Source organism: Manis javanica, chromosome 14, assembly GCF_040802235.1.
Source record: "Manis javanica isolate MJ-LG chromosome 14, MJ_LKY, whole genome shotgun sequence".
Taxonomy (NCBI): domain Eukaryota; kingdom Metazoa; phylum Chordata; class Mammalia; order Pholidota; family Manidae; genus Manis; species Manis javanica.
The window spans coordinates 2,593,234-2,614,330 of NC_133169.1; the positions used below are offsets into that span (position 1 = coordinate 2,593,234).

Below are 21,097 nucleotides of genomic sequence, written 5' to 3' on the forward strand. Positions count from 1 at the left end.
AGAAAGCATACATGTGTTTCTCTCACCTAGGTCAGGACAAAATCTCAGCCAGTTTTATAGCTACACTATCTTGTAAAATGTGTTCAAGCATTTATTGCTTCTACATGTCACCATCATGAGAAAGCTGGTCTTGGAGTCTTTCTGTATTTGGGTTCTTATGCCATCAGCTTTTCATCTGTTTTTCAAATACCAGCTTTAACAATGGTTCCGAATCATCAAGGGCAAGCAGCCCGTGAGGTACCAACAGAAACCAACACACACACTTGTCAAAGGTATCCACGTCCCGTGGCTTCTCTTCTACCGCTGTTCGTAGTGCTGAACGATTCATTCAGGGCATTTCCTTTGTCACTAGAAAGACTGAACGTCTCAGAACTGATCCCTCAACTTCAAAAGGAAAAAAGTACTAAACTGGTGCTTCTTAGTTCATCACAATACTTTACAAAAGTGTGAAGGAGCAAACAGCACTTAAATGCATAATTATTTCTGAGAATATTTTGCCACCCAATAGTAACTTCATTTCTAAAATTGACAATAACAAAGAATTTCTGCTATAAATATTTTCCTTAACCAATCAAATATGGAAAACAACTGAAGTTAGCTGAAACCTGGAGTCAATATCCTTAAATTATTCTAAACTAGGTCAACCACTTTCTAGCTAGGTTAACTTTGGGAAATGACCTAACTTCCCTGGGCCTCAATTTCCACATCTACAGAAAGAGGTAACAATAACACCTACATCATTATGTTGATGTGAAGATTAAATTCACGTAAAACACCCAGAACAGTGCTTGGCATATGGGCTAAAAACAAACTTGATAACCTGTTTTTTATATTACCCAGAACCATTCCATCTTAAGCATATCACCGACCAAAGCTGTTAATTAATTTTTCAGCTCAAGCAACAAACCTTGCTGTCATCTTATTTATCCCCAGAAAATTTTGCTTTCAAATTCTTTTAACAGCCACCACTCCATATGCTCAGGTAACTTTTTGCTGACATCACTATATTTACACTCAGCAGCAGCTAGAGGCAAGATTTCTGATAACCTCTTTATTTAAACAAAATGTTTAGTTATTCCATCTAGCACAAGAAAAAATACTCTACAGACCCTCTGGAGTCATGCCTGTCAAGGACAACAGCTTTCTTGGAACAGCAGAGACGGTTCTGCTAAGGTTACTGCATTACACTGGCCAATGAGAAGCAGATGGGCAAAGAGGGGAGGAGGAGGACAGCCAGTTAACTGCCATCTCCTGGGTGACAATTTCATTAAGAAACAAGGAGTGCCTAACGCCGAAGTTCCAGAAGTTGAGCTCTGAATAAGAATGTATTATTTCCATAAACATAATGTTGAAAAACTCTTAGGGATTGGCTTCAAACCACTGCAAAAAATGACCATCAGTCCACTGGAAGCATTTATTGAAGATGTCTGTGCAAGAGCACAAGAAAAGCTGTTAAAACAACAGCTGACTTTCAATTATCAATGAGACACTTATCTTGGAACAAATTAGGTGAGGCATACAAATAATATCATTTATCTATTTACCTACATATTAAATCAGGAATGGCAGGAATTCCTTCTCTATTTATAACTATTTCATGATTGTAAATATTTTTTCCTCCTTTAGAGCAATAAAATTACAAGTACATAAAACACGCCTAAATTACCTCTACATCATGGCCAGTATTAATTTCAATTCTGTTCTTTTCCCTGACATGTTAATTTCCCCACCACCTTACCAAAAACATGCATTTTCCATTTTCTCCACCCTTTTATCTTTCTGACTTGAAGGTTCTGTCTTTACAGCTGAGGCTCTTAAGGCTCGTATGTTTATATTCCTATTTTAAGTCAATTGCCTATTCATACACTTTGACCTTCTTTCTAGTGAGATGTTTGACATTTATCATGGTCTAAGAGTACTTAATACATTCAGAAAAATTAACTATCTTTCATATAGCCTACTAATATTTCCTCCCATGCATATCTTAATTATATTTGTAGTCTTTTAGCAGGTAAAACCTTAAATGTTTAACATAGTTAATCTATCTTTTCCTTTTATGGCACTCAAGATCTGTGTCACATCAAAAGTATTTCCATCCCTTAAGCTAAATAAGCATCATTCCTACTTTTGTTCTCATACTTTTCTGAGTTTTTCTTTAGACATTCAAATCTTTAATCTCTCCAGAATTCATTTGTGTATAAGGCACAACCCTACTATGCTTTTTTTTTCAAATGGATAGCCAACTGTCTTACCACCTGGCCCCTCTACCCAATGTCCATTCCAATCATTCCAGGCTCCTATACTCTGGTTTAGTGCCTGACAGAAAACTTTCACGTCTGCATCAAAGTGATCACTTTTCAAAGCATATTGGTGCTCAGGGGCTATGTATTCTGCTTCTAGCATTCTTAGCACCTGTTAGAATGAAAATAGGAGAAGGTGGGAAAGGAGTATCAAATTTGACTACAATGCCAAAATACAACCAGTAAGCCACCACAGCAGTTTACTACATGTGTGTACACCTGTAGTATGCACTACAATTACCACCTGAATCGTGGCCTGTGGAGAGCACTTTTAGTTATGTTCTTTTAACTCTGGCAAAGCAAAAACTACACAAGAAAAGCATCATATTTATTATAACCGTGAGTTAACTATGCCTTAACAGTATGGCAAAAAAATACAACATGGGGAGTTGAGATTCACAAATAATCCAAATATTAAATTTCAACCTTTCCCACTTATTTAAAAACATCTTTGAAGACTATTTAACCTACTGTTCTCTTTCTATCAGTGGCAAACAATGTTTTCAGAGGACAGTGTGCTGGACTAAGAATAGGAAAGGGAAGCCTAGAGAAGGAAAATTTTCAGGATATGCGAGGCCCTGTTCAGGGCAAAATACACCCTTGCCAGCAGAGAAGGTATGCCCTCCTGTTAATTATCATAATTAATTAATTTCCTTGGCTTTGACCAAGGAAGGATCATTAAACAACTTTATCGACTAAAATTTGGGGTCTCCTAAAGTGAGATAACGCATCGCTGAGTGGCCGAGGAGTCCTGTCCACTCTGCAATTAAAGTCCTCAGCACAAGTCGTGGGGGATCACCAGCAGCACGTCCCTGCTTCTGTCTGCCCTGCAGTCGGTGAGCAAGAGCCAGCCGGCTCTGCGGAGAGCCTGCACAGCCAGGCAGGATGCCTCAGCAAGACCAAGCTCTCTGCTCTCAATGACAAGCACCACCAAACCTAAGTTCAAGCCTAGTGCAGGCCAACAGTTATTCTGGAAAGACTTCCTAATGGTCTACACTGTACCAGTGACCCTGTACTAATGTGAACAAAACAGATTGTTATCCTCACGGAGCTTATCATCTACAGAACCCTGAAAGAATATTTATGAAAGATTGCCTAAAGGATACGCGGTGTCTCCGTCCTTCTAATTATTCCCAAATCTTTTCCCTTCCAGCCTGTGGCTGCTGGGACGCCCTCCCCTCCCGGCTCCGAAGGGCCTGTGCTTACGCTGTGGAGCCCCAGCGGCTGTGGCTGCGCAGGGCAGCACGACAGCACGGAGGGCGCTGGGCGTCCACAGGAGCACGGCGGAGACCCTGCTCCTTCTGTTACAGGTCCTGACACGGGACCTCTGAGGAGAAATTTCCTTCTGATCTTAGTTTCAGGAACTGTGCCCCTCTTAAAACAAAGTTTGCTTGGTTTCAAACGGTAAGGACAGAGACTGGCTGGGCTTCTTGTAGGCACCATCTACTAGGAGGCTCACAGTAATACCTGGGCTTCACTGAAAGCAAATACTACAGTTTTATTTTAGGCCTTTTCTTTTCTTTTATATTTTTATTTTGCATTTCTTGCCATAGTTTATGAATCTCTGTAAGTCCCCTTAAATTGGGCGCACTAACAAAATGGAACAAATGGATAAAGTTTGCAATATACCATAAGGAGAACTTTCTTTTTAAATTTAAGGAGTCAGAAAAAAAATCACATGAGAAGTCAAGGGAGAGGAAAGATTCTGAGAATACGATATATGGTTTTAAAAAATAAAAACCAGTTGACTCAATTAACTGGGGAAACGGGGAAGGGAAATTAAGGAGAGCAGAGGTAAGATGACAGAATATCAAAGTTATATTTGTATTTACAGAAACTGAACAAATAACAGAAAAAGGTGACTTTGTATACTCTTACTGTGCAGTTAAAGTCACATACAGTATTAGAGATATTTATTATTCCATAGGCAATACTCAAAATGGTCAAAATAACACACAGTTGCTAAACATAAAAATTTCTTGACAAAAAATGGCCAACAGGGTGTTATGTGGACAGACTATTATCTAAGCTCTTTTCTCCCCCAAATATTAGGGAAAACCCTACCACACAACAGTTGGGGTCACTGACCTCTCAGCTTTCTAAATAACCCAGGGAGTCCAGGTGGTTGTGTAAACTGCACAACATGCATGACCATGTTCTTGCTCGACAGGCTCTCCTGCCCTTCAAGGCTGCCGTCATCCTTCCCCAGCAGCAGACTTCACAGGGCCACTGGGCTGTGTGTCACCCCTGGTTCACACAGAACACAGCTGGGTCATCTCCACTCGGAAGCTGAATTACCTCCCTCCTTACTACTGTCAGCTGCCTTAAATTTCCTACTCCCCAGGCCCCAGACAACCCCAAGCATGCTGGAAGGTTAGAACCCACTTCAATCCAGCACTAAAAAGATTTTAGGTTCAGTCCTGTCAGTTCCAGTTCTTTAGGTGGTGAATTAACTCCCAGACTGCCCGAACTGCATCATCTTTCCATTCCTCCTTTCCCCTCCCATCCAAATATTTGATTAAAAAATTAAAATATCTTAACAGCAGGCAGAGGAAAAAGTTATGCTCACTCAAGTTCCCCTCTACTAAAAGCAACATTTTTGTGCAAGGGTAGCAGCTTCTGCTCTCCAGGCCCACAGCTGACCTGTCCCTACCCAGACTCTGCAACTGCCCCCTCTCTGAATGAACAGCTAAGGGATGGCTGCAAGGAAAGCACCCGACTACCAAGGGAGTAAATGCATCCGGCATTCAGTGGTTACCATGCAGGGGTCAATGAGAGATCAGTTAGAATATGTAGATGTTTTTGCTGATCCTTTTTTATCTTTTCAAAAATGTACTATTTCTTTTAAACTATGGTTGGTCTGCAAGCCAGCTGGTTCCAGATAAGCAAGATTTGGCTGTTGTTGAAGCTCTGCTAAGTGGACAGGAAATTGCTACAGATCCATGGGAAGGCAGGCAAATGCGTAAGTCACAAGGGAGAGAACCTTGGCACATGGAACCCTCCACAAAGGCAAGCGGCGCGCACTCTGCAACCACAGACTCAACACTGCACAGTGCACTGCACACTGCAGGCATTCAATAAATATTGGCTGGGAATAAAGCTTCTTAAATGAAACAGATTATTCTGTAAAGTACTACAAAGAGGCTAAGTAACTAGCTTGCTGGCCCACAGCCGCTACGGGCACAGTCAAGGTCCACACCGCGTCCGTGTGGGGCCAGTGCTCTTTTCACTCCATCTGCTCCGTTATCAGGAGCTCGAGATGCCAAGGATCTTGGGTACTCAAAGCCACAGGATGAACATCTGTGTCTTCCTGGAAAGTAAATTTAATCCAAGTTGAATAGTTTAAATATTTGAAATAAACAACAAGCACCAACATAGTATAGAAGTGAATAGAGAATTTACAATGAATAATTTTAGATTATATGGGCCATCTAAAATTTTTTTCATTTTGCAATAGCCCCAGGCTCTCGTAAGGATACAAGGTCATTCTCCTCTGCCACCAGAGGTACACTGACAGAAGAAAATCTAATAACCAAAAAAATCATTCAATAAATATACCTTGAGCACCAAATCCATAACAAGCATGTGCCAACTATCAGGTATGAAATGCAGTCCCTGGCCTCTAAAGAGCTTAAGCTATTCTGGAAAAGAGAAGTTAGCCAACAACTGAACGTGCTAAGACAGATGTCTAAATAGGACCCACAGAAACAGAAACAGGGCAGATCTCACTCCCACTCTGGGCGGGTCCGGGAGGTGAACAGAGGAGGCTGCAGGGAATGTCTAAGAGTTCCTGGGGGTGCCCCAAGCTCTAGTCTCATCCCTAAGCTGCTTCTTGAAAGAGGTATAGGAATTAATTAGATTGGGGTGGGGCTGGGGGGTTTCTCAGGGAAAGAGAATATTTAATAAGTTATAAATTTTCAGGAAAACCACAAGTATTCTGAAAGAGCTAGGACAAGTACAGTAAAACAAGGAGAAATCGTTTTATATTACATCTGAAAAATACACAAAAAAAGAAAAATTTAATAAGATGGCCAACTTCTAAAGTATGAAAATTAAAATGAGATATTTTTCATCTATTAAAATAGCAAAAAAGTTAAAGAGATTGTGGGGAAACTGACACTATTAAATACTATAAAAAATACATACTGTAGATAAAAATATAGAGTGGTACCTCTCTCAGGGGCAATCTGAAAGGTACAGATTTTTTAAGGTGTAATTTTTTAATCCTACAATTCAATTCCTAAGAATTTATCTTTTAAAAATAAAACACTGTGGATGGATGCTTATAACTATGGAAAAAATCTAACATACTTCAAAAGGGATCAAGTAAATAGGCTGGTCCATCAGTACAATAAAATACTTGTACAGCAAAAAGAATGAGGTAAGATGTAAAAGAATGTGTATGAAAATTGTTAGGTAAAAAAGGCAGGTTAGGTTCGTTTTTGAAGAACTGAAACCTGCAGACCGTATTTTCCAGTTTGGTAAGAAAATGCAAGGTAAGCACTGCCCCTCTGCGGACATCAGTGGGCTTCTCTGATCAACCTAAGAATCACCTCTGATCAGCTACAGCCACCATAAGTAATAATTCAACAATTTATTACATTATTTATGCCACCAGAAGTCATTCAACTGAAGTTCAGAGATCTTAAAAGAAAAAAGAAAAAAAAAACGGTCAGCTCTGAAATTACCCAGAGGTTACATCCACCAAATAAAAAGACTGATTATATTTACCTGGGCAAATCCTAATGAATAGGGAGCCATGGAAAAGAAAAAAGAAAAAAGGCAAGTTATAATAGGATTTATACTATGATACCATGACTCCTTTTCAAACTTCTGTGCACCGACATGAGGAGACACGCACCTCTGAACTGAGGGTGGATGTGTGTACAACGCACATCATATACATGTGTGCACTCCAGGAAAGGGGCTCCATCACTGAGGTATCACCTGCCCTTATGGCTGCACCCAGCTGCTAAGATGTGATCCCAGCCTAAAGAGCCGGCAAGGACTCTGACACTATAGTCTAATCCCCTGAAATCACACCATGCAGTATTCATAGAAGTCCTCCAGCAATACTCATAAAGTTACTAATTCATCTTCTTAAGCTACAGTGAAGTTTCAGATGTCTCTCGTAATATCAGAGAGGACTTCTACCAGTTCCTTTCTGACCAACAGTGAATGGCCTACGAATGCGTATGTATTACAGTCAGCCGAAACACACCCTTCCAGCTGAGCGCCTGAGGAAGCACCGCGGGGAGGGTGAACGGGGACAAGGCTTCAGCAAGGGAGTGTAAAGAGTATTTCAGACACAAACAGTAACAATGAAACAGGGCACATATGATTAGGAACACCAGTACCATTACATGACTGACTTCTCATCAGAAACAATAATATGCTGTCATGTCTCCTCAACCAAAAGCGACACCCCTGGTTTAACAGCGGGGAAGGGGAGTGGTAAACAAACCCACCACATTTGCCTGTCAGTTTTAGGTCACAATTCATTTGAGAAACATTAAAGTATCTTAAACACATGTTAATCAAAATATGTGTAACCACATTAAGTCTGAATTTCCTATCTAACCAACTGGGTCATGAAAAACTACAGATGATGCCCCAAACAGAAATGATCTGGACATTTACATCTGCATTACATACTGCCCCAAACAGTAACATCTGCAAATAGCCTGTTTAAAATATAACTCTTGATAAAAATCCAAAATGTTCAGGATTTATAAGTCACCAGGATCAGCAAACTGTATACAAACAGCTGCAAAATATTTTATAATCAATGTCTGGAGGTCCTCAATGCTAGGTTAACATTAGCTCTGGTATCAGTGGTCCATCTCTCTCCAAACTGAGAGGCAGTGCTGAGGGCACAGCTGCTCCCGGACCACCCCATTTGGCTCTGTGCGCTGTGCAAGTGCAAAGGACGAACCCCGAAATGAAGCTGCTAAACACTTCATCATTCAACTGACCTGAAGCAGAAGCCAGTGGTTCAGAGCACGGCAATGCTCTCAGCTGCCCACCGCCATAGCCCAGCAGGCCCAGGGCCGAGGGGTACCACTCGGCCGCTTTAAACCGCAGCTTCGCACGGAAACATGACGACGACTGTACATGCCTCACGGAGTCATTGTGATTAACAGGAAAATGGACGTAAAGCATTTAGTCCAGCAACTGGAACCAAGACTCAGTAATGTTATTTATTATTGTCACCACTAGAAACTAATACATTTGTTGGAAAGTGTGGACTCTCTTCCACAAACTTTGCCTGTGTATTTGGCCACTAAAAAGGACAAAGATAATGAAAGTAGCCTCATAATTTGAAAGTCACCTTCCGTTCTTCAGCTGGGTCTTACTTGTCCTGGACCAGCCATTCTGAACTCCCAGTCCTTCAAAGTATTGCGTTTACACTGGCTTCAAGAATTATGCATACAGTGTTCCTTCGCTTAGCACATTCTCAATCCCACTTCCTGCTCCCAGCCTGGACTGATCACCTCGCAGTCCTCTTCTTGTCTCAGGGTAAACATCATTGCCTCAGAGATCCCTTCCTAAATCCTCTTGTCCGCGTCAGGTGTCCCTACCTTATGCTTACGTCACTAACTTATCAAAGTGCTCTGAATCGCCCTTACTTTGCTCCATGGACTATGTTAGTTAATGTGTGACTTGCCCAGCAGATGGTAAGCTTTGAGAGGACAGCGATGGCACCTCTCTCATCACGGCTCCTGCTCAGTGCTGGGTGCATGGCAAGGAATGGCAGCAGCTCTATAGTCATCTATTGAATTAAATGAATGCAGAAGGACTGGTCAGGCTGGTTGACTATAATTCAGGTCATACACAGAGAATTACTGCAGTTCCTGATAAGCTTACTGTCCTTGTCCACTCACATTCCAGAAACATGTTTCAAGTTGAAAACCTAAATGTCACTTTCCCTGCCACCCATTTCATTCGATTTAGCTTTGTTGCTAAAGGACTGAGCCTATATTCTATTTATATTTAATTTGTCTATTAAATGGTATTCAGATGAAAGCCAGCTATTCAAAATAAAGGTTTTGTTTACTGGTCTTCACACAAAAGAAGTCTTTAAAGAATTCCACTGCATAAAAATAAAAAACAGGTATGAAAGGAATCCACAATTTTCAGTGAGAATCCTATGGGCCAAAAATTTAAGTCATTTTTTCAGCAGCAGAACAAATAACTTCCTAGATAGGAACTACGAACACAGTAAAGTTCCAAGGTTCCTATTGTCCAGATAGATAGATGCCTTTCTACTCTGGGGCCTTCGGTGCATTGAGAGCCACAGGCTGAAGACTCCAAGCAGTAATCCTGAAATGCAACAAGTAAACCATTCAGTGCTCCCGAATCATTTGTAAATAAAGCTTGTGGAAACTGGATGGCTAGACCTCTACCATATCAGAAACTTAAGAGGGAGGCCTGGGCCTTTGGGCGCTAAACAAGTTCCATGGCAAGTCTTACCCCAGCAAAGATTGAGAACTAATTTAATCAATTGAGCATTACTTGCTAAATGTCTATTCTGTCCCTAGCAGGGTGTTACTGCTCTCAAGGCTCTTAGAAGACATGATTTACTTACATAACTCAATTAGAGAAGAAAATAAGACTGTGTATAATGAACTGATGAAATGAACTTAAATTAAGGGCTAAATTCAGAGAAAGTAGGACAAGACCAAGGTTTGAGATGAGGTATTTGTGGAGATTGAGTATGGATAGACGGGTCCTTTATGATAAACAAGGCTAACAGTTTTCACAAGTGCGCCCAGCAGGAGGGCTACGGAGCCTGTGAAAGGGCCTTGGGGGCGGAGGTGAAGAGCGGAGGAGGCAGCTTTCCCACCCACACCCATTTCAATCACAATCGCTACACTCTCACTGTTTATACATTAAGCTTCTGCCTAATACTCATTTTAAAAAGAATTCCAGTGGCTCTGAAAAGTCTGAAAACTCCTTATTTACAAATGCAAAACAAAAATCAGTGAAGTAATTTGTCCAGAAGTCACAAAGCTATTTACTGATGGAGAATCCAGGTCTCTACCAGTGTCTTTTCACTGTACCATGTCACATACCGTGACATCCCAAAGGAGGGTGTAAATCCGGGGAGAGGAAATCCTGGGGCAAAATACCTCTAAAAACCGTAATCAGTCAAAGGGAGAAATAAAGTTTAAAACCCATTTATTGCTTACAAAACTGCAGCCCAGCCCACCTCTCTCTCCTGCTCCAGCAGCAGCAAAACCAGCCCTCCCCTCACCTCTCAGGCACAGATAAGCCCTCCCAGCCCAGGCAATTACCCATTGATACAGAGGTGAACTTCTCTCCACCTGAGGAATGATGCAACTGCACTAAAGCCACATTTCTTCCGCCTCCGAACACCTACTGATATGCAGATGTACTGAAGCCAGGCGAGATATTCTGGAAATGTTACAATTTTACCCACAGAGGGCACCATGTGAGCACGTGAGCAAAGGTTCCCACAGGGCATCCCTGATGCCTGCTGGACCACAGCACAGGTTCACTTTCGGGTCCCTTGTCTCACACTGGGGTAGGGCTGTGGAGGAGGAGAGGAGAGTCCAGGAATAAAATACAGCCACCCTCCCACATCAGCTCTTTAACACAAAGTTCAGGGAGATTTAAAAAAAAAAATTAAAGCCTGTTAAAAGAAACACTATGTTTATGGTGGTCCTATTAAGGGGACTTCCTGGGTGGATTGTGGAGTCATGCTCTTTAAGGAAGTACAGTAAAAGATAAGAATGCACAGGCAAGGGTGGGGGCTAGACAAAGAATTTGAAGAAGTCTTGAAATTAAGAACAAGTAGGCATTTGCAAGCATGTATAAAGCTTCTGGAAGAGTACCAGGGGAGTAAACTCTCTTGCAAGGTGCTGGCTGCACGTGGAAACGTACAACCCGGAGCAAGGTGCCCCGCAGAAAATCCGAAGCTAAAGCTTCTCCTCCACTGCAGCACCAGCAATCACATTGCTGATTTTACTCGTATGCTCATGGAAGAAAAACTATTCCAGTACTTTAAACATGCTTCTGCTATTACTCTTTTACTCCCCACAGCATCCCTCTAACTAGAATTGGTATTGCCATCATCTGATTGTTGAAACAGCCACGGAAGTCAGCGTCAAAGTCAAAATGAGGTGTCCTGAATTTACAACGCTCAGACCACACACACAGTGGCATGAGCATAAATCTCAATCTCAGTATCTGTTTACCACACATTTAATCCAGTAAAACTTGTTTGATTTTCACAGTAATTTATAAACTAGTAAGATCCAGCCAATCAAGCCTCAAACTTCACGCCTAAGGTTGAATTCACTGCCTAGGCCCCAAATGGCTCCACCTTCCAACTTCCCTGCTTCTGTTCATGCCCCTCGTCTTGATCATCGAAGCTCAAAACCTCGGCATCCCCCGTAAGTCTGCCGAGCTGCTAAACACTTCAAGTTGAGGGCTTTGATCATGGCTTGCCCAGAACAAAAAAAATCCAACGGCAACCCACTGCAGAGCAGATGCGGCCTGAACTCCCTGCACACCGGGCCCTCAGAGCTCCCCATCCTGCCTTCCCCCGCTCCCCAGGGCACACGGAGCAAGAGCCAACCTGGAGATCTCGCTGTAAGCACATGACCTTGGGCAAGTCACTAATCTGGGCTTTATTTTACTGAACTACGGAATGGGTGTAATAATACTGCGTGAAAGGGCCATCTGAAGTAATGAAAATGAGAGGGCTGCTGTAAATTTCAAGGCATTATAAAAATGCAGACATTATCATTATGTCATGGTTGTGGTAATTTTACTTATACCTACCTTGCTCCAGGAAGGATATAAGGTAGCCCACATAAAACACAAAAGAACAGTAGTTTAAAGATGGAAGCAATAAAACAAATACAAAACAAAAGGTAAGGACATAAAATGGAACTGGGAATGAGTCTAAGAAAAATGTGTGCCATGATTGCCTACCTAACCTTTTCGTTTAATAATTTGGTCTAAACATTTAAGTTTGATTTGAAAAGGAACCTAATTCAATTAGACAATTCAGTGTCCAGAAGACTAAAAACAAAAACCACTAGTCAGAAATAAAACAGTTGCTACTGTAAAGATCAGGCAAGAATTTCTCCCAAAGGTCCTTATCCTATGTGATGTCTGACAACATCTTTATCATGGATTATCTGTTTCATGACATCACTACCTGACTGAAAGCCTCTTGAGGTCAGGTAATGGTCTTACTATGCTGTATCTCTAACAGAACTTGAAGCAGTCAGTCAACAAAACCACATGTTTCAATGTTTATATACTGGTTTCCACGGATCCAACCTCTCCCCCCCATTTCACACCATCTCGCACACCACCGTGTTAATCCTGAAACCTCCCCTTTATCACAGAATTCATTTCAAAAACCTCCAACAACCTCTCTACATGTGGAACAAAGGCCCCGCTTTTCCCCTCCAGCATGACCTTGAACAAGCTCCTGGGCAATACCTTTCCCTGTCTTCCCATCTCTCTAAATTCTTTTTGCCCTTCTAAACTCATCCTTAAATCACACTTTCTACTTAGTCTTCTCAGACTAGCAGCAATGTGGCAGAGGGAGAAACTGGGGACATGGGGAGGAGACTGAAAGTCAGAATTCCAGAGCTTTCATCCATTACTCCACAGTTAGGAGACCGTTGGTAAGTCACTACATTGCTGCGAGACTATTTTCTTACCTGTAATGGCTTTAGGATAGATTGTATCTCAATTACCTTCTACTGTATGTAATGGTTCTAGGGTGCTTTGGGTCCTACAAACTTGAACACACCCTGATCTCTATTCTGATCATCATTAGCAATTACATGTTTTAATATGTAGTTATGTACATTTTAAGAAACGTATATAACTGCTAAGTGAACATACCAACTCCTCCACAGCAGTCTTACATACCTTGGTTATCCCCAAAGGCAACTGGCATAGGATCAGGTACACAGGAGATATATTTTGTAAGCTAAGAAATGTGTTTAAATAACTACTTTTAAAAGATTGATCACAATAAACCTGCTTGTTGCAGTATCAGCCAGCCAACAAAAAAGCATTTTTTCATTAATCAGTACACAAAAACAATAAAATAAGCATACCAAAACAATAAAATAGGTAAGCCAATTTTCACTAAAAAATATATTCCCTTTGTAAGTTACAAAAGCCAGTCAGTACTCCATCTTAAGGTGACCCATGCTAAATAGGAACAAGCTGATTCACATACACAACACAATGTTCTGGTCCCAGCCATTCCTGCTTCCATCTTCTTTGGCAAAGAAAGGGCCCTAGTCCCCACCCTCCCACATACAAAAAACACCATAATTATTATTATTTTATTGATTTAACTTTATACATTATTGTTATAATTCCAACATAAACACCCATAAAGTTAGAGAATCATTAAATAAATCACACAAATTAAACTGTACTTGAAATGACTTCCAATACGGCAGACTAAGTAAAGCTACCAACACTCATGTTGAGCTTAGTTGTGTGCTTTCCATATTATCTCTTTTTAAATTAATATTTTGTATCCTTTTCTGGATGAATATCCTTTCCTGGACAGTACTTTAAAAGAGAATCTGAAAATCTAGAGGTTTGCTGATTCCTCTTTTGTTCATTACTAGTCCTGTCAGAAAAATTTAGGCAACACTGAAAACTTAATTAGTCGCTTAACTGGAAAAAAAAATTACGAAGAAGAAAAAAAGGAGCTATATCAGTCACTGAATATAAACAAGATATTCTATTAGTGCTCAATAAATTAACAACATACAGTAAAAACACACAGAACTCTAACTATGTGGATTATATGTAGAGAGGTTCTTCAAATCAGAGGTTCTGAAACTCAAAACAATACCCATATTTCAAATTCTAAATATATTGTGAATGGATCAGTAAGTCAGGCAATGGCTCCACTCATGCTATTTTTGTTTCCATTGCTATTACTGCTGGAAGGGTTTACAAGGGCTCACTGCCAGTTTAGAACACAGTTAAAAAATATTTCAGTACAAACCAATTTATTCCTAAGAAATACAAACCTACAAAGTTATTCAATTATCTTTATTCACAAAATGTCAATAATGTGCAAAAACATTCAGCAAAAGATGGATAAGGAGCAGCTATTCTCTGTGAATTGTAATTATGATCTCTTTCAACCTTGATTACACTTAAAAAATGTTTATCTTTTTTAAGCAATAAAGATAACAACTAAGCAAAATTCTGGCCCAAAGAATTTCCTAAAAAAAGGAAGAGGAAAGAATTCATAAAGGAGGGATACAGAAACTCTAGCAAGGCCTATGTGTAACAATCAAATCCACAATCTAAAAGCTAGTATTAGATTTCCTTGAAGATATAAATAAGTATTTTTGCTCAGGCATGTAACATTAAAGGAGGCAACGGACATAGAATGCAGGCGACCAGAAAGGGCCACGTTTTGTCTGTGACTTGTTCGGGTCTGCAAACAATAATTATTTGAACAGTCAATGTAGTTGCTTCGATTAGGAAAACGCGTCCCTGGTTAAAATCAGACTTCACAGTTAGGTCCTACTAATCACAAAAACTAACTGAACTGATACTGTTGTATAAAAGCAAATTAATGACAGTCACACACCAGTATTTTAAAAAAACTAATTTTAGTAGTTTTGAAAGAAGAAGCCTTGAAAGAAGAAGTTTTGAAAGAAGAGATGTGGGTTCTCAACATTTAAATAAAAAAACAAAAATAACCAATAATAAGGCAATCACCACTACATAATATATAGTCTTTCTAGTACAAAGGAAACAGATATTCATGAAAGTGACCCATTTTAAAAACACAATTTACACGCACACACACCCCTAAATTCAGAAATTTCAAATACGTCCTTTTTTAATGAAAACACTTATGAAAGATAGCATTCAAATTTCCAGTTGCATCATTGTAGGCCCACCTGCCTAAGATATTCAAGACTCCTTTAAACATCTTTGGTGGCTTGTTAAGAGAAATTTAACACTCCGAGCCTTAAACTTATTCCAAAATCTGCTGACCAGACAGACAAATAATAGATCAACCATTACCTTAGAGAAACACATTTTATTTATTCTGCTTTATACTGCCTGTGATGCAGACAACTAAAAATATGGCAGAGTACTGTACCATTTAAAACGTGAATAATAGTCACAACTTTTGTCCTTCAGTATTGGAATTTTTGACAGTGACCAAAATGAAAGGAATTAGAATTTAGTTTGAAAAGGAGATGAAAAATTATGTGTGTATTAATGGCTTGGCAGAAGAATGGCCCTTTCAAATATTAAAAAGATTTGGTGAGTTGTCACAAGAATTTTCAAGACCTAAATTCAAAAGTTAATAGATGGGGCAAGTTAAGGAAGTAACAATGGGTTTTCTCAAAAACTGTGGGAAGCCATCTGACAGAAGCAAATAGAGACAGACAGGTTATAATCTTAGGAAGGCTCAAAAGTAACCTAAAATACTCTATCAAGTTTGGCTCACAAGTTAGAGTTGAGAATAAAGCACAGCAATTCTACCACATTCCCAGGCATTTTAAGGGTCACTCTAAGATAGACTAGTTTAAAAATATGATGAAAATGTCTAACAGGAAGATCCACTAATATGTAGAAAATAATACATGGAATCACTACTTCACAATGGAACAATTTTAAAAATCACTAATCAGTCAAAATAAAAAGCACAAACTTGTCCAGACTAATTTAAGGCAGACCCAAAGAGAAATTCGGAATTATTTTTTAAAAAGCTGTTTGCAAAGAATATGTTTGCTTTAAGAATTCTATCTTCTTTTAAACACTACAATGCCAACCTAAAAGAACAGACAGCCCACATTCTCTTCGACTTTGCTTTATTCATTGAAATAGATTCCAAGGCAAATGATCTCTCCTTTAGCACGGGGCATGCTCTGATCAAGGCAAGACACACAGCTTCTTACTGGAGTTCAGGGAATCACAAAGACCCTATTTAAAAGAAGCATGCATATGGATCACTTCTGTGATTATATTTATTTAAAACCCATAGTCTCCAACTGAGAATTTGACAAAATGAATTTTTACAGCACGGAAAGCTAACCAAAATATAATGTCATGTAACACTATTCATTCTTTTCTGTATTACAAAAATTCTATCAGTGAAATTTTGTTTGTAAAATGCAATATACGTTTTATCATCTTAGATAAAATATCTACAGCCTCGGTAGTGGTTAAATTGCAGCTATAAAGGAAATTGTCCCGAGATAAATGGTTTCCCTATGAGAAGGTTTCACTGCTACACTTCACCTTAGGACAATAAATCAAATTAACTGCACCTTGTCCTCTGTCCAATGACATCATCAGGTTGACCACATCTTGGGAATTGGGTGCAAAAACATACGCTATTTAAGGCATGAAATCTTATTAGTGCTTTTTGTCCATCCGACCTCATGCTTCAGATCTTTGAAGCAGTCATTCACCTGAACGTTATCACGAAAGCTACAGATTTTTTTCCTGCTGCATTCAGGGCCTGCCAACTGGGGGCGAAAGAAAAATGGTGAGAACGGATTATGTGAAATTGGCTTACTTTTAGCCCATCAATCTAGAATTGTGTTACAAATTAAACTGCAGACTAATGTCTCACCAAACATGTAGCTAGCACCTGACCTCAATGGGCCATACCGTAATTTCAAAGGATTAATATATAGGTGTTAACATTTCTGTTATTTTCCTCAACTAGCAGACCAATGAGAAGCAACACTGTTTTTAAAATAACTGTACAAAATAAGACTGTAAAACTATACAAAATAAAAAAACTTAACCAAGGGAAAGACAAAAAATCAAAATCACTGTTTCGTCTCTACAGCAAAAGTCAGTCTGCCTTTAACAGACCAACTTTCCTAAATCTACATAATACATAAGATTAATTCTGCCAACTTAAATAAGAGGGGTGGGTGTGCTGGAAGAGGAGTAAGTTCCAAGGTCAGGGTAGACACATGCCTGTGTTTCTTCTTCCGTTTTCACTCATTTAACCATGGCACAAACACGCAAAGGAAACACAGCCCACTTCTGTTTTCAGGAGTGCCACAATTAAAATAAGCTCGCCTACGGCAGGGATAGCACGACCTTAATAATTATCATCTGCCCCATTTTAAATCAGAATGAAGACACAGAAAAGGGAACGCAGCACAGGCCTTCTGGAAGTGTTAACTAGAATTCCTAAAATGTACAAGTAGAAAAAACTACGGGTTTTACAAATACTGCAGATCTTTACAAATGTTTAACGGGGTGGGGGTGGAGGGTTAGAAGCCAATAGCCTGGGGAGAACCGTCCCCAAAACAAAGTAACTTAACGTGTACGAAACCAAAATAGGTGTCACTCGCCTCTGAAAACGAGCAGACTTTCTTTCCCTAGGCCTGACATTACTGCAAAGTGTCAGAAAGTCTTTTTATGAGAAAACAAAACACGACACAGTTGGTGCTTTAGCTAGGAACTGTCTAATGCCGGTGGGGCCCCAGGAGGGTTTGTTTGGCCCGCGGAGGGCCGGTCTGTGTGTGGACGCTGGTGGGGGGAGTCATTTTGGTTATTAGTAAATAAATCAAGCTGCAGAGAGCGTGAGGCCTAGGCAACTGCTGGAGCAGCCGAGGCCTCGCTCCCCCCCTTCCCCTCCCAGCACGGCCTGGGTTTGATCTCACAGCCCTGCGGATCGCCAAGGAAAAAAAAAAGAATCATATCGAACCACAAAAGCACATGGGGCGAATGTAAAATATAAACACGGCGTTGGGCTGTGAGTGGCTGTTATTAAAGGTCTGAATTACTAAACATGAGAGGCGGGGAAAGTCAGGCGGCCATTTCAATAATATAAACCTCCCCGAATTAGACATTATTCAAATGAGAGAGGTTCGGCTGAGCGGCGCGGAGGGGACCCGGCGCCCGGCGCGCACCGCCACCGGCCGGGAGGGGACCCCGCTCGAGCCGCTCCCGCCGGGGCGCGCACCCCGGAAGACCGGCGGCTCGTCGGCCGCCCTGGCGGGGCCCTCGCGCCGACCCCCGAGGCCTGGGAGCGCGGCCCCGATGAGCCTTCGCGGGCGCCTCCGCCGACGCCCGGGACCGCGGCCCGCGGGGCAGAGGCGCGTCCGGGCCAGGCAGCGCACGGGGGAGCCGCCCGCCCGCCCCGGGAACTTCCCCCGAGGCCGAGGCGGGGCCCCCGCGGCCGCGCACCCCTGCCCGCAGGGTCGGGCCGCCACACGGGCACCCGCAGGCGCGGCCGAGGTTCCGGGGCCGTGACCCGAGCGGCGGCGGGAGGCTCCCCGGGGCGGCGCCGGGCCCCCGCCCCCCGGGCACGCGTGCGGCTGGCCGGCGGGGCTCGGCGGCCCCCGCCCGGCTTTGTGCTCCCGCCGCCGCCGCACGCCCCCAGCCCGCGCCCGCCGCTATGAATATGTAACCCGCCCCCATTGTGCTTCCCGGCCCCGCGCGGCGCGACGGCGGGCCGGGGGCCTGGGCCCGGGGCGAGCGGCGGCCGCAGCCCCCTCGCCCGCTCTGCCCTCCGCCCGGCCGCCGCCAGCCTCCGTGCCCCTCCGCGCGGCGCCCGGCGGGGGCTCGGCGCCGCGCGGCCCCCGTCTGCCCGCCGTTAATTATAATAATCCTGAGTACTAATAAATTATGCTAAGTGGCGGGGGGGCCGCGGCAGCCGGGCTGGAGTATGAATATGAATATGTAAAATGCCGTAATGATTACCTGCTGCTGCGGCCGCCGCGGCCGAACTCTCATCTTGACTCGCTGCTCCTCCGTCCGCCATTTTGAATATTTTAACCAAAATCGCCCGGTCGATAAACCCTCCCTCGCTCCGGCTCCCCTCCCCCCGCCTGCCCTCCGCGCCTCCTCCCTCCTCGCCGCCCCTCCCGCTCCTTTCTCTCCCCGGGCGCGCGCCAGGGGGCGTGCGAGGCCGTCCCCTCGGAAGACCCCACCTTTTTGGGCGCCGTGCGCACGCGCCTCCCGGCCGCCGCGGCTCTTCCGTAGCTGAAGCGCCCTCAACCTGCCAGTCCTCCCATGGCTTCATGTTTTCCGCCTGGGCTCTGCACATGCGCGGTATGCTCCATGTGAAACGCAGTCGGCGCATGCGCCCCCCCCAACCCAGCGCTGGGGTTCCCCCAAGTGTCGCCCGGTCGTGAGGTGGAATGGGGGGCCCTCGTGCCTTCTCAGAGCCCCTGCTCCTCCCGCCTGCCCTGTGGCCGGCGGCGTTATGAGCAAGGGCAGGGGCTATGGCGGCCGGCGCGGGGGGCGCAGAGAGCCCGGGCAGAGCGGGCCCGCGCCGCGGAGACGGTCACACAAAGGAGGGGCCGCCCCGCCGGGAACTTCCGGCCGCGGGCAGGTGGAGGCAGTGCCCAGGCACCTGCGGAGCCCGCGCGCGCCGCCCGCTCTCGGTTTGGGTCAGAGCGGGGCCCGCCCCCAGCCCCGGAGGGCAGCGCTACCCACCTTGGGCCCCAGCCAGGCCTGCGCAGCGCCGCCCCTCCGCCCGCCCGGGGACGTCTTCCAAAACCCAGCGGAGCGCCGGACGCCGGTGACCTGATAACAGAAACGTCGAACCCGGCAGCAGCTTCATCATGAACTTGATCTCGCTGTTTCTCGGTGTCAATACGATAGTAGACGTTTTCCGTTGTTCAATACCTGTCTTTGTAACGAGTCCTCATGGCCTAAGAGTTCTGATTTTTAATGGTGAATTTCCCTGAGCAAGACCCAAGTCTATTTTACAAATTCTTAAATAGAGCCCTAAGATCCCAGTTTTTTGAGAGAGAAAGAGTAAAGAAAATAAGTTCAATGCTAGTGTGTCTGAAAGAGAGAAATTACGACTGTACAGTTTAAATTGGGGATAACTGCAGATTCTACACTAAAGAAAAACTGATGTCTAAGAGACAGTCATCGGTTATTAACCGCTAAAGTTTTCATCGCGGATCTTCGCTTTCTCACCGAATTCCTTACACTGCTAACAGGGTTAAAGCTGTTGTCAGTGGCAGCCTGTAAATTTGGGGTGGGATTGGTTTACTTACGGTAATTAAGCCCTAGGGTGTATGCATGACTGTGTAAACCAAATAATTGGGCTACCCTTAATCTAATTATTTCAAGGCATGCCAACCAATAGCCAGTTAAGAAAATGCAAATTTTAATCGCGTTACAATTAACCTGGAAATAACAGCCCAAGTTCTATTCACCAACATTACTATATTGGAAGACTCGGAATCAACCCATTGGCAATGAATTTGAAATTTGAAGCAAAAAGACTCAAAATACCCTTACTTTAAATTACTATCTTCTGTTTAATCCTTGTTTTGCTCTTTCTTTCAAAAAATAAACACCACTTTCAGGAAGTAATTGAAGCCATGTGCTATTCATTCTTTATTTTGTTTCCATGAAAAGAAATTTTCGTGGAATAAGTTTTTTTATTTAAGGAAGAAATACCTCCATAAGAGAAATAATTTAGAGAAAAATAAAATAGACTCTATCAATGATTAATTTTCCCCTTAATGAAAATATTTATGTTTCCAAATGAGTGCCAAGGGGCTAGCCCATTGCCTGGGCATGGCAGGTACTCATAAATATTTGTTGAATACAAAATAATGAATAATACAGTTATATATGTTAGGATTATTTTAAAAATTGATAATGTCATTTATTCAACAAATATTTATGAACATCTGCATTCTGCCGTAAGCTTTACTAAGTCAAAGGATAGATAGAAAATGTGTAAGATGTGTAAGAAAAGGTGTTTATTTTTTGAAAGAAAGAGCAAAACAAGGATTAAACAGAAGATAGTA

General features: G+C 42.7%; 1 protein-coding gene across 8 annotated transcripts in view; it reads right to left on the reverse strand.

Annotated features, from left to right (window-relative positions):
- The window catches only part of POU2F1 (POU class 2 homeobox 1), a 177,108-nt gene extending 157,119 nt beyond the window's left edge, over nt 1–19,989 (reverse strand). For 3 of the 8 annotated variants that reach the window (XM_037023719.2, XM_037023718.2, XM_073221618.1), the window contains exon 1: nt 19,023–19,233. In XM_037023719.2, the coding sequence (XP_036879614.2) occupies nt 19,023–19,083 (61 nt within the window). In that variant the 5' untranslated portion in view covers nt 19,084–19,233. The other 5 variants (XM_073221616.1, XM_037023721.2, XM_073221617.1 and 2 more) reach the window with 5 other exon arrangements.
- Nucleotides 19,990–21,097: the final 1,108 nt, after the last annotated feature.